General features: G+C 39.0%; 1 protein-coding gene across 2 annotated transcripts in view; it reads right to left on the bottom strand.

Moving 5' to 3' along the window:
* Positions 1 to 1,073: 1,073 nt before the first annotated feature.
* Positions 1,074 to 16,083, bottom strand: part of LOC111503392 (uncharacterized) — a 32,263-nt gene continuing 17,253 nt past the window's right edge. The window contains exons 7-12 of one of the 2 annotated variants that reach the window (XM_074173316.1): positions 15,412 to 15,489; positions 14,207 to 14,311; positions 13,149 to 13,193; positions 11,136 to 11,207; positions 5,717 to 5,869; positions 1,074 to 1,413 (exon numbers count right to left, since the gene is read on the bottom strand). In XM_074173316.1, coding sequence (XP_074029417.1) covers positions 1,127 to 1,413; positions 5,717 to 5,869; positions 11,136 to 11,207; positions 13,149 to 13,193; positions 14,207 to 14,311; positions 15,412 to 15,489 — 740 coding nt within the window. In that variant the 3' untranslated portion in view covers positions 1,074 to 1,126. Of the gene's footprint in view, positions 1,414 to 5,716; positions 5,870 to 9,388; positions 9,622 to 11,135; positions 11,208 to 13,148; positions 13,194 to 14,206; positions 14,312 to 15,411; positions 15,490 to 16,083 lie in introns of those variants that run through there. The other variant, XM_074173317.1, reaches the window with a different exon arrangement.

Here is a 16,083-nt window from a genome sequence, read left to right as displayed (position 1 = left end):
AAGTGCCCACCTCAATCTAAGGCGGTGGCTGAGGATGAACAGAAATATCCACCCCAATCTACAGTTTGGAATGGGGCTCGACATAGCAGATCACCTCCAACAGCAAGGGCACTTCCTGCGACAGACGCCAAGAGCTTCGCCTTGAATACAGGCAAGGAACCGGCTTCCCCTACAGGAAAGATCCCTCACTTGAGTACCTCCACGGAGGGAACCCCAAGAAAGTTGAAAAAGCCGCGCAACGACAGTAATATCGCTGCACCTTCCAAAACCTTCGCGGAGGCCACCGTGAGATACCTCAAGGTTGCCAAAAAGAGTGTGTATTCGGCAAGTCTTGGCCTGCTCCTGGAAAGAACAGGATTGACGATGACCTAGGAGGACAACTCCTCGGGAAGATGTACAATGGGTCACATGTAGCCTGAGTGCTGTGAGTCTAAACTCACCCTCCCTCAATTACTCAAATTGCTGCTACTTATGAGCCTAAATAGTGCAGCATAACCAAAAATTTATGGTGTTAAGAGTACGGTTGTGCAAGAACACCAACAGCGTACACACACCACGATCCCTCCATCTGATTATGTCATCAACAGTGTGAGGGAGAGCTGTGGTACAAGCTTCCGAAATCAGTATAGGTATTAGGTTACGTTGGTTAGGTTAGGTCAAAAGTGGATGGGTCTATTCGATCCTTCACGGCAACCCCCAGGGGTTTATTGTATCTCTCACCTATTCAAAGTCGACCAAATAAACTCAGCTTCTCAACGGAGCCGACTAGTTTATATGGTCAGTGATCTATACGAATCTGTGCATATGATGATTCAGATGACAGTGATCTGTGAAAAGGCCTGTTAGACATCGTAGTCCATCCCTACTGTATTCCACCAACTGTTTGATTTCAAGCCAATCCTAAAAGATTTTTCCAGATGTCCTCGAATCTTCTTGCCATCCAGGGGTTGTTTGGCAAAACCTGAAGCGATGACCAGGTTCTGGTCCGATGAAGCTGCTGCAGCACCCTCCTCTGCAAATGATTGCAGGGTGACTTAACTCACTAGGCTTGATGAAATGAAAAATATCTCAAATGCACAGCCAAATAATTTTATTATCGTAATGATTCGGAAAACAACAGTTTAAATTATTCCTCCGATAACTGAGTTGCTTCCATACGTCTTCTCTCGTGGAAATCATTGATTACTTCATGAGCGATTTCATTTTCTTCTTCTTCGATTTCGTCAATCTCACGAGAGAAAGTGCTGAACAGAACCTCACGCCTGGTTTCCAGATTGCTCGTTCTTGGAGCCATGGTCCAGTTGTTGTCTTCCGGGTCGTAGACCGTTACTCTACTTTCAGCCTCCAATGCGTGGGATATTTCGTCCACAGGTGCCCCTGTCGATTGATGACCTCTTCCGGAACCAGCCATTTCTGAAAATGAAATCCGATTATGAAATTTAAACTTTCTATGCTTTTATACTACTTGTATTTGTAACTAGCGGTACTGCAGTTTCGTCCTACGTCCTACGAGGACATTTTCAAACGAATAGAATAAACTGAAATAATTAACAATGAACAATGAACACCTTATCTATACTCATACAAATGTGAGTGTTTGTGAGAATGGATGTATGTATGTTTGTGGCTCTTTCACAACTGAAAGTTTCAAGTAAGTCGGAAAAATTCTTGCTTCCTGAGAGCTTTCTTGGCATGTGCTGCCTATACCGTTGGAGCCACATGAAAATAATGTAACGTTGAATTATTTATATTAAATACTTCTAAATAAAAGTCTGCGGTTGCATATATCTACCTCTTATGTGGTAGCCACTAAATGCAAAATACTGAGCCATGAATACAATTGAAATTGATACCTTGTTTACGATGCACATTTTAGAATATCTGTTGAATTCTTATAAAAATTGATAAGATTGTCGTTTTAAGTCTTCAATATAGTTCAACTTTGTCTTTAACACTAAGTAATTTGGACGAATCGTTCGAAAGTTATCACAATAAAATTGACTTGACGCAACGCAGCAAGCCATCACGCGTCGCGTCTACTGTAAGACGACGGGGAACCATGCGCGAGGGTAGAGGGGCAGTCTGAGCAATGAAGCGTCATCGTCAAGATCGCGGCAGACGCGTGAGGGCAGACGTCGTTGACGGTTGAGTTAGTTTAGCGAAATTTCTTTACAGGTAACGTAATTCGACCTTTGAAGAGTATCTGTATCTGTAGAGTAGGGAGGGTGAGTGTAACCCCACAGCACTTAGGCCACATGTGACCCATTGTACATCTTTCCGAAGAGTTGTCCTCCTAGGTCATCGTCCATCGTGTTCTTTCCAGGAAGGTGGACAGGTCACTTGGAGACATCTTTTTTATATCGGCAGGTGTAGGCCAAGACTCGCCAAACACACACTCTCTTATTGACGATATCTCCGGGCACTCGCATAGGACATGCCTGACACTCTCATATTCATGTTCACACATCCTGCATAGCGGTGTGTCCACTAGCCCCATATTATGGAGGTGTTTCCTTTGTTGAAAGTGACCAGTCAGAAATCCTTTTAGTGAGCGTAGATTTTTCCTGGTCATCGCCAGGGTGATCTTGGCAAGATTGGATCCTTTGATTCCACCATCTCATCTCTTTAGGGATTGAGCATGGGTGTAACACTTGGCTGGTTCCGCGGTTGGTGTTGTTCTCATGGCTCCTGTGATGTTTAAATAAGCCAGTCGCTCTATTTGATATAATTTTTGGATGGCCGTTGCTTGTAGAACTTTCGGTCCCCATACAGTGGCTCCGTACGTTAACATAGGTCTTATTATTGCAGTGTAGATCCAGGTGACCTCACGGGGTGAAAGACCCCATGCGCGTCCCACTGTCTTCCGACATTGCTCATAAGACACATATGCTCTTTTTGCTCTACTCTGTAGGTGAGAGTTCCATGTTAGCTTCCTGTCGAAGATAGTACCAAGGTATTTCACCTCTTTAGAAAAGTTTAGTTTGCTTTCAAAGATTTTTGGAGGTTTTAAGCCCAATAAACTTCTTTTCCTGGTGAAACAGATCATCTCAGTCTTCTTGGGATTGATCTACAGTAAGTGTTTCTATTAATTTGAGCCCATCCTGCGCTCTATCGCACAGTGTGTTCAGAAATTCGCCGGTCTGCAAGATAACTATGTCATCTATATATGCAATTGTGTAGAATTCATTATTGTTGCGGTGATTAATCAGGGTATCCAGAACTATGTTCCAGAAAAGAAGTGATGAGACTTCTGCCTGTGGACATCCCCTCATGACCAGTCTTAATGTAGGTACCCACTTATACAATACTCGGTATTTCCCACTGTTCTACTCGCCTTACCGTGGGAACCTACTCTATGTGTTATTCCAGGTCATGATATATCTATATACCAACTTACATTCGAATCCGTTGAGCTGTTGAGGCGTGAAAAAGTAAAAAACCTAAATATATACATTACATTCATCCATCCTCACAAACTTTACGCATTTATAATATCAGTAGGAGTAGGATTAGCAATACATTTCATTTTAATCCTTTCAGTTTTTTTTGCTGATGCTATTCAATATTGTATAAGTGGGTACCTATTGATTTTTATTAACTGACACTCTTATATTGACGTATAGCTGAAGCTACTCAAGCTAGAATATTGAAATATGCAGGTAGGTTCTTTGTATAGCGTAAATAAGCATCAAGAAAAGGATTCAGAAATTTTCATCATCAGGGGGGAAAATGGGGGATTGAAGATTGTATTGTATTTAGTCAGTTTTGAAGTAGGAAAAAATCCAGTCATGTATTCACTGAAGAGTTCAATTAAAATACAAAACAATTATACCACGATTCCACGATATTTGAAACACATTTGAGATAAATATCACAAATCTGTAAGGTGATTTTTGGAGTATTTTTGTAAATTATTCGAGAAATACATTAGATTTTAGTTCGCAAAGTTTTCACAATACTTGAAACGTATTCGTGATGAATATCGAAAAATTGAAAAAAAATATGGAAATTTTCATAATTTTTAGGTTATTCGTATACATTTTGTGAAAAATACGAAATTACACAAATGAGAAATGTACTCGAATAATATCACAAAAGAACTTTCTAGAGAGATCTGTAGTTTTCAACGTCGTTTTCAATGTTTGAAATAATTTTTGATTCTGTTTGAAAAAAGTCTCAGGAGTCGAAACTTATGTGAGCTAAGGACTAACGAGGTCTTACCTTTTAACGTGTGATTTCTAACACGGGTTGGACGATAGCATATGAAAATCTATCGTTCATCCTAGGGCTTGAACCACCGACTAACACGGCGGTCGATTCGAATGAGTTAATAAAGCACCCACGTCGAACCGACCGGTTACCGACCGACCATTGCATTGAGTAATACAACGATAAACGCAATAGAAAATAAAGAGTCAATTAAAAACCAAACGACCTTGGAATCAGTTTCACAATTTCAACAACATGCAACTCAACAATTACCGACTCAACATCCACCGACACTTTTCTCAAATAATGTTATATCTTACATTCCAGGGCCATCTGAAAAGATAAGACGAACTGGAAATGGGTATGATATTGGAACTTCTTCCAAAATAAAAAATACACTGAGATATAAGCTCACACATACAACACCCAACAACACTGAGGAAAAAACAAAAAACTGCATTTATGAGATACCTTCTCCTTGTGGTAAAAGTTATATTTGTGAAACTTCGAGACCATTGGAAGTGCGTGAGAATGAACATTGAGATTACATAAAGAGTTGACAAATTGACAGGATATAAAGGATGCTGTGTCTAGTTCCACAATTGTCGAAGTCACCAGGCCGTAGGTCCTACAATTCTTAGTCCAGCCGCTTCTTGGGCTAATGAGTCGGCAATACGATTAGCTTTACTATTGTCGTGCTCTTTAATCCACCTCAGGATAATGTTATTATCTACCGAGGCTTTGGCTAAATCTTGGCGGCACTCTAGTACAAGCCTTGAGGTAATACGTTGTCTGTTCAAGGCTAATAGGGCTTGTCTACTGTCAGTGCAGATTGTTATGTTTTTACCAGACATTCATTTCCTGATTATTTCTTTTGTGGAGATTGAGATACCAGTCAGTTTTGTTTGGACCACTTTGGTATTTTTTCCCATCAGAATCAGCGTAAATTCCCATATCTGGAGAGAATTGTATTCCGAACAACTCCTTAGAAATAGATCGTACTTGGCTACCCGTCTTGAAGAATAATTTGGATAGTGGCGAAATAGCAACAGACTGACATCGGAGAGCACCATGTTTCAGTAGTCCATTAACAACATTGACATAATTCACATTCCAAAACTCCTTTGACAGCTGTTGAAGAAATTGAGACATAAATAATCATCGAGTTTTTTGTCCATTTCTGAAGACGGAGGCAGATTTTGGCCTTCGAAAAGTTGAGATGAGTATTACATTATTTCCTGGCTATTTTTTTGATAGGCGAAATTGTTAAATGCGACAAGTTACTGATAAATAGATTATTTTTCTTGGTGAAAATAGTTTGATTTCACGCAGTAACTTATCGGAGTAAACTTAAAATTTTTGCCCTTTTTACACCTGTATAAAGTTCTCTCCATTTCATATTGTGGAAGGTGAAAATACTCAAAAAAGTTCAATAAAAAACTGATTATTCTACACAAAAAAATGATTTTCTTTCAATATTCAAGAGTATATTAACCGTGAAACTTACGAAATGAATGCTGGGTATCATAATCTGCCCCTATCATGTGTCTGTCCATATATTGTTGGGGTATGATACCGAAAGAGTTATCCAGTCCTGAGAGGTCTCGTAAGGCTTGCATAGGATTAGGTCCATTATCGTCTGGCCCACTGTATTCATAAACTGAAATGAAATAACCACTTAGATACACGGTTCGAACCATATGTAAGAGACAGGTACATTAATTTTTTTGTCATTAGCCATTTGTAAGAAAAACACTTTGTGGCGTGAAGAAATTAACCCCTTCTTTAGGCCACACAACGTGACAGCAATCTCTTCAATTTTCAAAAGAAAAAGGTCAGTCAGGTGATGCCTCATTTTCAAGGGTATTGTTAAATAATCCGTGTCAGAAAGGTTGAATGAAATCACGATACCATTAAATTTACTGTGTATCCAATCAACCTTCAATTTTGTTTTGCATTTTTTTTTTGTTAAACGTCTTATTCGACTGAACATCAAAGGAAAGAAGTGTCAAAAATGCTAGGATATGATATCAAAACTAGAACTCGGAAAAACGTGAGATTCGCAATAATTTTCAGGTCGTTTCGAAGTGTTGCTCATTTTGATGTCTTGTGTTTTTGTAGCTCTATATCTTGATGGATATTAATTGTACTGTATTTCATCAGTTCGGACTTCCATTGTCTAATATAATATACATTGATTTGAAATCCCTGAAAGAAATTAAAAAGATTAACCGAAAAATAAAAATTTTTTTAACAAAAAACTGAAATTACAAAGAAATATGTAGGTCTGAAGTGAGTGGATCTGTTCGACCCTCCACCGCAACCCACAAGGGTTTATTGTGGCTCACACCTATTCACATTCGGCCAAATGAACCCAGGTTCTTAACGAAGCCGATTAATTTGTATGGTGAGTGGTCTTTCAGGTCAGATGGTAAGAGTACGAATCTGCCGAACTCTAAGAACCTGATTCGGTCCCCAGCGGGGCAGGCACAAAATGTATGCTCTGCTGTTCCATCATTTTCCAGACAGAGGCGACACACACTGTCTTCCGACAGTCCAAGTCTCTGCATATGATGATTCAAATGACAGTGACCTGTAAGAAGGCATGTTAGACATCGTAGTTCATCCCTACTCTAGTCCAACAACTGTAACAAGCTTCGAAGGTTGAATAAACGCCTTGGAGTGAGCCAATCCTGAAAGATTCTGCCAGAAGTCCATAAATCCTCTTGCCATCCAGGTGTTCAGTATTTGTTTGGCAAAGCCCAAAGCGATGCCAATGACAGGTTCTGGTCCGATGAAGCCGCTTAATTGTCTTCCAGGCCAGAATGTATAGGAATCCAGACCAGAGACAATCTGTTAAGTCTACCTATCGAGGAGAATCGTTTTTGGCAGTTTGCTACCAACTTAGACGTTGCTCGGTAGGAGCCGAGAGCTTCCAACGCCGCAACAAAGAAATAACATACAAGCAACAACCAAAAAAATATTAATAAAAATTGAAGCGTCAATACAAGCTGAAAATTGAAAAATAAAAAAATATTAATTATAAGAAATGAAACTAGGAATTAAAAGATCCCAAACCAAGTTACGTCACGACGTTTCGATTGTTAGTATCCACAATCGTCTTTGGGTGATAACAGGACTTATTCCTCCGAGATCTGACTATTTATAGATCAATTGAGTGCTTTCACCCATTCCCTTTTCCCTCTTTCCGCTTCATTGGTTTCAGCGGGAGATGGCCGTTTGGCGGGTGTTGGTCATTTTCAGCTTGATTAGAGGTTTCCATATGTTACGTATCTCTACGCTAGCTTAGCTAAATGCGTTGTTGGACAACATATACGCGGCTTCTTTGAATTTTTTCCTAAACCAGTATTCCTCCTTGTGGATGATTTCAGCTTGAGCCCGCTTGATATTATGTTGATGAGTCCAAACATGCTCTGCCATTCTGGATTAACTGATTTCTCCTCATTGTGTGTGTTTCTTGTACTCAGCAATGCGAACTTTTAATGGTCTCTTAGTTTCACCGATGTATGATTCCCCACACTCGCAGGGTATCCGGTAAATGCAATTCTTTGAATCGCAGTCAGCGTTTGGTGGCCTGGTTTTCGTGAGGCTGCTACGAATAGTGTTCCTAGATCTGAAACAGGTCCTGATGTTATATTTGAACCTAATCCTTCTTATCCTTTCCGATAATCCTCTGATGTAGGGAAGTACAAGTACTGATTGTGGAGGCTTATCTTCCTTGTGGAGCTCTTGCTGTCTTCTAACTAAAGCCTGTTCTTCCATCACTCTGGAGTAACCATTCCGTTGAAGGTCATTTTTGATGATGCCTAATTCCTTTTTGAGACCTTCCTTCATATTACAGAGCCCCAAATCACGGTCTAGTAGAGTCTTGATGATTTCTCTCTTATTCGATTGATGATGGTTGGATTTCTAGTTCAGATACTGTCCTGTAGGAGTGGGTTCTCGATATACAGATGTTTCCCATTCAGTGTCGGTCCTCTACACCAATACGTCTGAGAAAGGCAATTTGTTGTGGACTTCTTTCTCCATTGTGAAAGTGATGAAAGGACTTACGTTGTTGATGTGCTTCAGGAAAGTGATGAAAATACTTGCGTTGTTGATGTGCTTCAGGAAAGTGTCTACTTCTACATTCCCATGGTGAGATACTACGTATCTCAACCAGACTCGGGGCTTCTTGTGGGCTTCTTCAATAGCCACAGTTTGAAACCACTTCATAGATATATTGGCTATGCCTGGTGAAGGCGATCCCATTGGCAGTCCCTCCTCATCTTGCGTAAAGAATTCGTCCATCAGTTGGGAGTAGCAGTTTCGTACACAGCATCCTAGTGATTCCATGATTACTTGTATCGGTAAACTTGTTCTATCTTTCAGGTCCCCATATTCGGATAGCTTCTTCTGTATGATTTGAAGTGCTACACCGACAGGAACTTCGATTTCCCCTAGTAGTTCAACAAAATGCCTTGAATTGTTCACAAAAGATGATGTTTTACCTTGCAGTGGTTTAATCATTGGTAGTAAAAATTTGGACAGGTGGCTGAATCTCTGGAGCTAATGATCGGTCTGAGCAGAACTTCTTTTTTGTAGATTTTGGGTAGTCCATACAAGTGAGGGGGCTTACTGTGGTGCGGTGTTAGCGATGATTTCTCTTTTTCCGAAAAATAGACTTGGTGTTTTTTCAAAGTCTGGTACAACTTCCTTTCGATTGATGCAGTAGCATCAACCGGAAGGAAGTAGCACCTCTTCGATTTTTTGTTCGTAGAGATCAGTATCCATCACAACAGTATCCCTTATCTGCAGGTAAGATCTTGATGGTGTTATCTCTAGGTAGCCTAGTCAGGGCTCTTTGTTCTTCATTGTTGATGTTGGATGTTGGAACTGGTTCTCAATCTAGCTGTTCTCTGATTTTCCATCTGAATTCTTCTGCCTCGATCTGATCAATGAGAGAACTGGTAGATTCCACGGAAAACGACCAACTCCCGCCAAACTGTCTCCTGCTAAAACCAATGAAGCGTAAAGAGAAAAGAAGGGATAGGTGAAAGCACTCGAATGACCTCTAAATAGTCAGATCTCGGAGACATAAGTCCAGTTATCACCCGAAGACGATTGTGGATACTAATAATCGAAACATCGTGACGTAACTTGGTTTGCAAGGCGTAACTTGAAGTTTTGAATAGTTTATTCAGTTCCAACATCAAAAAGACTGTTTCAGATAATGACAATCCGAATCATATGAATAGGAATATCTGGTATCAGCAAGATGATGCTCGACTACAGTTTTAAGCGTATCTGAATGAAGTTTATCCCAACAGATGGATTGGTAGACGAGATGCAAAATAGTGGCCAGCCCGTTATCCCGATATGAAACCGCTCGACTACTTTCTATGGAAATACCTGAAATGTAAAAGATACGTCAATAGACCAAACATACTTGAAGTAGAAATTGAACGTATCACTCCAGAAACCATTCTAGTTGTCGATTACTTTCAGTCTATTGCCATTGTCGACAAAAATTTGTTCTTCAAAAAAGCTCGCGTCGAATGGTATAAGGAAATTATTAAAAAGTTCAACCATTGGTAACGAATCATGAATATATGTGTATCAGACGGAAACAAAACAGCAATCGACCATTTGAATATTCCGAAATGAGGTAAATCCAACAAAAGTTGTTCGCGGAAGAAGCATAGCGAAGCAAATGGTCGACTGTTTCTTTGGCCAAATGGGTCATGTAGCTACTGTTCCGCTTAAGCAACGTAGAACGGTCAATTCTGAGTGGTACACGAGCATTTGTTTGCCGGAAGTCTTCGGAGAAATTCTTAAAACTATCCGCCGAAGACGAATCATTCTACATCATGAAAATGCGCGCTCTCTCAAAAGGTGAATTTTTTAGCAGTCGAATTGATGGCTCATCCTCCGTACAGTTCTAATTTGGTACCCAATGACTCCTTATTGTCCCAGAATATCAAAGGTAAACTGCGTGGTCAACGATTTAGGAGAGCCGTAGAAGCAGTTGAAGCGTTCAGAAACCATGTTTTGGAGGTGTCCCAAGAAGGAAGGAAAAACTGCTTTGACAAATGGTTTGAACGAATTCAAAAGTGTATTGATCATCAAGGAGAATATTTCGAAAAGCAATAAAGCCGTTTTCATTGAAAAATATTTGTTTTTATTTGCTATTCCCGAAATATATATAGTACCCCTTGTACGATGTATGACACCCTATTTCATTTTGAAAGTGGGGTGGGTGGCGATTACATTGAGCAGGGTGGAGTGGGGGAGTATTTTTCGATATCATCAAGAATTTATTAAAAAAAAAATTATCATACTGAATTCATACATTACATTTGGTGTGCATTATAAATTGAACTAACAAGCTGATGAAATATTTTTTTTATGAAATTTGATTTTATTATTCAATATAGTTGCTTTCGAAGACGATACAAAGATTACTGTATTGTGTATACACAATCCTGTATTGTGATTCCTGAGGATGCTGTTGTATAACGAAACATCTATCGCGGTTTTGTAAACTGTCAGGGGAAACCTCACATTGAAGTGTTTTTTGAATACGTTAATCGAATTTGATTGTTGAAACGGGCCGAATTATATACTGCATTCAAATGCTCTGGCAAATTTTTTGAATTCACGTTCATTGAAAAATCTTTATTAGCGTTGCGAGAGGTTGATGTGGCATTACCGCAGAGAAGCGCGTTGCTATGCTCAAAGTGGGTACAATAGAGGGTTAGCAATGTAATATTATTTATGTTTGAATAAAAATATGATCTAAAGTTTCAGTAATTTTCAGTTGAAAGATCCTTATGAAAAATTATAGTTCAGAATAGTTTTCTTGAGAGTGTATTGGTTGAGGAAATGGAAGTGTGACGGATATTTGAAAAAAATATTACACTCACCGTTGCTAGCACCCAGCATATTTCTTGCCATATGCGAAGAATCCATGATCGATGGGTCGTGAGCTCGACGACCTGAAAATGGACCGATAATTATATCGAAAAATTGTTCAGAAGACGTGTTTCGAGAAACCAGGGAACCGGAATGCCAATGTCTTATTCAGGCAAAATGTCTGTTTTCCGGACAAGGTGTCTTCCAGCTAGCGGTGTATATAGAAGACGGAGTCTTACCAGCTCCACTCGAAGTTTTATAGAAGGCATTTATATTTCCGAGCTGTATTACAGAAAAAATGAGGTCGGACCTGTTTTTTGTGAGTCGTTATTGACTTAACTCGATGAAGTTGATAATGGAAAGCATACGACCTAGCTTTTTCTTTGAAAATTTCTGAAGATAACAATGTATTCCCAGGCTGATACTGACAGCTATTGCAAAAATACTAGTTATTTGTACGTAGTGGGCTAAATTGAACAATTTTTGAAGGAAAACTGCTGTTTTCAAACTGGATAGGTGAGAATCAATGGTTGTGTCTGAAGGTCAAATTTCTTGACAGACTCAATGCTGATAATCGCATATCGATATCTAGCATCGTTTTTGAGTTACAGCATGTTTTTCAAAAATGTGCATTTTCGAAAAATTGCTTTTTTCCTGACAAACATTTCTTGTTTCTATGAGAACATTCTCAAAGCACTCAACGTAGAATTCAATGGTGTAAAAAACTTATTTTTTCAAATGGGATACCCTGTATATTCCCGAATATTTCAATTGAACTCAAAATAAAGAGTTGGAAGAAATAGTCGTTTCACGAGCTGTTGAAAATAATCCCACAACGTCATTGCGAAATTTGCAAATATCAACAGGCCTACCAAGAACTAACGTTATAGGAGCATTCGAAAAAACACAAATTCAAGCCATACAAGACCAGAAGAGTAACTAAGACCAGGAGATTTAAGACGCGGCATGGCTTTTCGCCAGTGGTTCTTGTAAAGTTGTAACCTAGTGTTTTGGACAGACGAAGCTTATGTGGGCAGTGCCGGCTTTTTCAACCGCTACAATTCTTATACTTGTCCACAACAAAATCCTCATTATCAGAGAAGTCAACGAAGATTTGGATTAGGTGTGTGGTCAGGTGTTTTAAGGGATAGAATTATCGGCCAGTCGATTTATAATGGCACTCCCACATCTCAGAGGTATTTAGAAATTCCAAGGCAAAATATTGAACCACTAATGTAGCTCAGAAAAATATATTTTCAACTAGACGAAGCTTCGCCTCACAACACTGCAATTGTCACCAATGTTTTGGTCGCAAATTTCGATAATATGTTATCCAACTAAGGACCCAACCTTTGTCCAGTCAGGTCATCGGACTCAACGCCTATGGACTTTTACCTCTGGGGAAGGTTGAAAGATCCTATTTTTAAGTTGTCTACAAATTCAAGATATGAATTGGAAGCGGCGGTGATGTAAAATTTTGCTTCTCCCACTCCTATTGAACTATTAAATTCGGCAAAAAACGTTCGGAAAAGGTATCGCCTGTATATAGGAGAAGCTGGGAGACATTTCGAATATCGTCTCTGAAGAAAAATATATTTCATTGTTTGTTTTTCTTTATTCATTAGTAGTAAATATAGTATAAATTGTTATCAATTTTATTGAAACCATGCGTTTTTATTACTGCTGTGGAAAGATTTCTCAACAGTTGATAACTACTATTAAACAATTTCTTTCTGTTTAATCGCCGCGTTGTCCAAATCCTACACTTCAAAGTCTACATGAACAATTCTGAAAGCTCTGTGTAGCAACACATCAAGTATGCTACATTTTTGAAAAGGTAATTTTAAGCTCTATTGAAATATGCAATGTTGCATATGTCCAATTCAGCCCACTCTGTACAAGTTTTCTCACAGAAATAATCATTATAAATGCTTCTAAAGTACCTGGTTCTGGCCGAATGAAACTGAATATTGAAAATCCATTTCAATGTTTATAGAATTATATTATCAATATATGGTCTTTACCTGCTGGTGATCTTGGCGAACAGACACAAGAAGATTGATTGGGCCCTGAAAAAAAAATTTCAATCAATACCGTTAGACGTTTAGAGTTATGTTCACTTTGAGGGGTGGGGGGAGTGAAATGGGTCAAAGGTCAGAATTTCAATAAGTTTATTTTGTGAACGAATAACTATCCAAGTTCTTCTGTCTAGGGCTCTATTAGAGTCATTATAGTCCAATCTATTTTGAGTTTTCATTAGTGGGTTGGATTTGTTAAACAAAGGTGTCAAAATTTAATTACCGATTTGGTTTATGGAAAACCCCATAACTCCCGATGACTGGTGATTTCTAGATCGTAGGTATTTATGTTGGTTCAGATAGTCCGCCCATCTTGTTGATGCGTTGCTATTGACCGAAGTGTTATTACCTGGTTATGAAGTAACATTGCATTGCTCTGTTGCTACTTCAGCATCTTTTAGTATGGGATTCCAAATCCGGTTGAGTTATTGGGTGGAATCCATATGTTAGCGCATTATGAATACAAACCAATATCAAGACAAATGAATCATAGCTCATACATAAGGTTTTATATTGATCGCTGACTTATTTCAAAATGGAAGATCCAAGTAGGAATCAATCTTTATTAGTTCTTGAGGAGGATGGAAGGCTACAAGCTTGCTATCGACGTGATATACAAGTACAAATGTACTTCTAAAACACAAGATATTGGGGAATATGAAATGATTGTTCAGCTTGTGAATAGAAACATCCTGAATGTCTCATTTGGATGCAAGGAAGACTTTCCTTGGGATAGAATAACGTCAGTTGGTAGGAAATTCGTCCCATGACAAGTATCAGTACAAACTCTGATCTCGTTATCGAATCGAAGAGAAAAGTTGCTGCAAACAAATTCACTGTTGAGAACTGAATGTATGCCTTTGAACTGGTGGAAAAACAAAAAATGATAGTGAAGATTGTGGAACTGGGTTGTAATTCAAATTTTGTCTTTAGGAAATGCCTTCGTCAGAATAAATAAGAAAATAGGACATAGATACAATGCATAAACACAAAAGAATTCTTACTCATTGTCGGTGTCGATGTTACCATATGAGATCCCGCGGCCCGTCCTGGAGATGCAGCATGTGGTGTTCTTTGGGGTCCTCTTGGTGGTGTCCTTGAAGGTGAACCTGTGAAAGAAATAAAGATCAGAACATAGGACAAAAATGAACAAATGCAACAAATTCATAGTTTTTTCGTAGCCGTGAATACTCAAAAATAGGTATGTTCATAAATGGGGATTGGATATTCTTATGGTACACCTGGTTGGAATATTCAGAGTGGTATTTATACCCAAACCAAGTAGGATAGGCTACATCCTTCCAAAAGCATTTCGACCAATTAGTTTCACATCGTTCTTTTCAAAAACTATGGGAAGGCTATGTGAGCGATACATAAGAGATGAAGTACTAGTTTACAACCCACTTCATCCAAATCAGCATGCATATACTCCGGGAAGGTCTAGTGATTCGGTCCTTCACCATGTGGTTGGCAGAATCGAAAGATCATTGTACAACAAAGAATCCACCCTGGGTATATCTATAGATATTGAGGAAGTGTTTGATGAAACAACCTTTCCAACAATTAACCAGCAACTATACTCCAGGAACGTACCTCTGGTAGTAGAAGAATAGATACTCAAGATGCTCTCTAGTAGAGCAATAAGTATCAATTCAGAAGACATCACAGTGAAAGGACTGGTCATGAGGGGATGTTCACAGGGAAGAGTATCATTACCCATTCAATGGAACATAGTTCTAGGTACCCTGATTAATCACCTCACCAATAATGGATTCTACACAAATGCATATGCAGATAACATAGTCATCTTGCAGACCGATGAGAGAATGTGTGTTCGGCAAGTCTTGGCCGCCCACCCCTGCCGATATAAAATAGATGTCTTTCAGTGACCTGTCCACCTTCCTGGAAAGGACAGGATGGACGATGACCTAGGAGGACAACTCCTCGGGAGGGTGTACAATGGGTCACATGTGGCCTAGGTGCTGTGGGCCTACACTCACCCTCCCTACTCTACAAATACAGATACAGGTATGTTTCTAGGGATGACTGAAAAAATAGTTTGCGTCGAGGTCTTCGAGAAAAAAGGTTTCCCAATTTTAGTCGATATCTCTGGTGAAAATGTATTAGGATAGGACACAATTCTCATGGTTGGTTGAATGGTTCCAGTGAGCATGAAAAAACTATTCATATTTTTTTTTGGGAAACTTACCTTGACCTGCACTAGAAAGCTCATTCATTACGTGTACTGGATAAGGGCCCAGATCATCTGGACCACTGTAGTTGTATTCTGTAAAAAAATAGTGTTCATCATGAAAGTCCAGATCCAAAACATATTGTTAAGAAAATTGATTTATCTAGTTCAAACGAAACTAACCACAGGAGATATAAAACAGATACTTGATTGCTCAAAATCGAAATATCATGATTCTTTTTCCTGTTACAAAATGAAATCATCTAAAGCAACAATTTGTACAGGCCAGTGTCAACTCCCTACACTGTAGGTTGATAGACTGACCCCTATCAGAAAACAACTACTTCCCTGGCTAATACTACGGGGGGCGTTGGATTATATTCGATAGGTGTCAGTGCAGGATTCTTTACTGAATATATAATCTTCACTGTCGGATATAATCCAACGACTTCGTGATATTAGCCAGGGGAATATGCCCACAAGTATGCCCACTGACTTTATGTGAAGTGTTACAAAATAGTTGGGAATTTACTGAAAATAATTTCAGTAAACAGAGTCGAAAACTAGGAAATAGAAAAGGATCATTGACTCATAAAGAGAAATATAAAATTTGTTTGAAAATTCGAAATAGTTCTGCAAAAAATATATTCGTAGTACGTCCATCTTTGAACACGTGCATGTTTATATATT

The sequence above is a fragment of the Leptinotarsa decemlineata genome, unplaced genomic scaffold (genome assembly GCF_025532065.1).
Source record: "Leptinotarsa decemlineata unplaced genomic scaffold, Ldec_3_MD MMD2_P_RNA_scaffold_12, whole genome shotgun sequence".
Taxonomy (NCBI): domain Eukaryota; kingdom Metazoa; phylum Arthropoda; class Insecta; order Coleoptera; family Chrysomelidae; genus Leptinotarsa; species Leptinotarsa decemlineata.
This window is presented reverse-complemented; position numbering and strand designations above follow the sequence as displayed.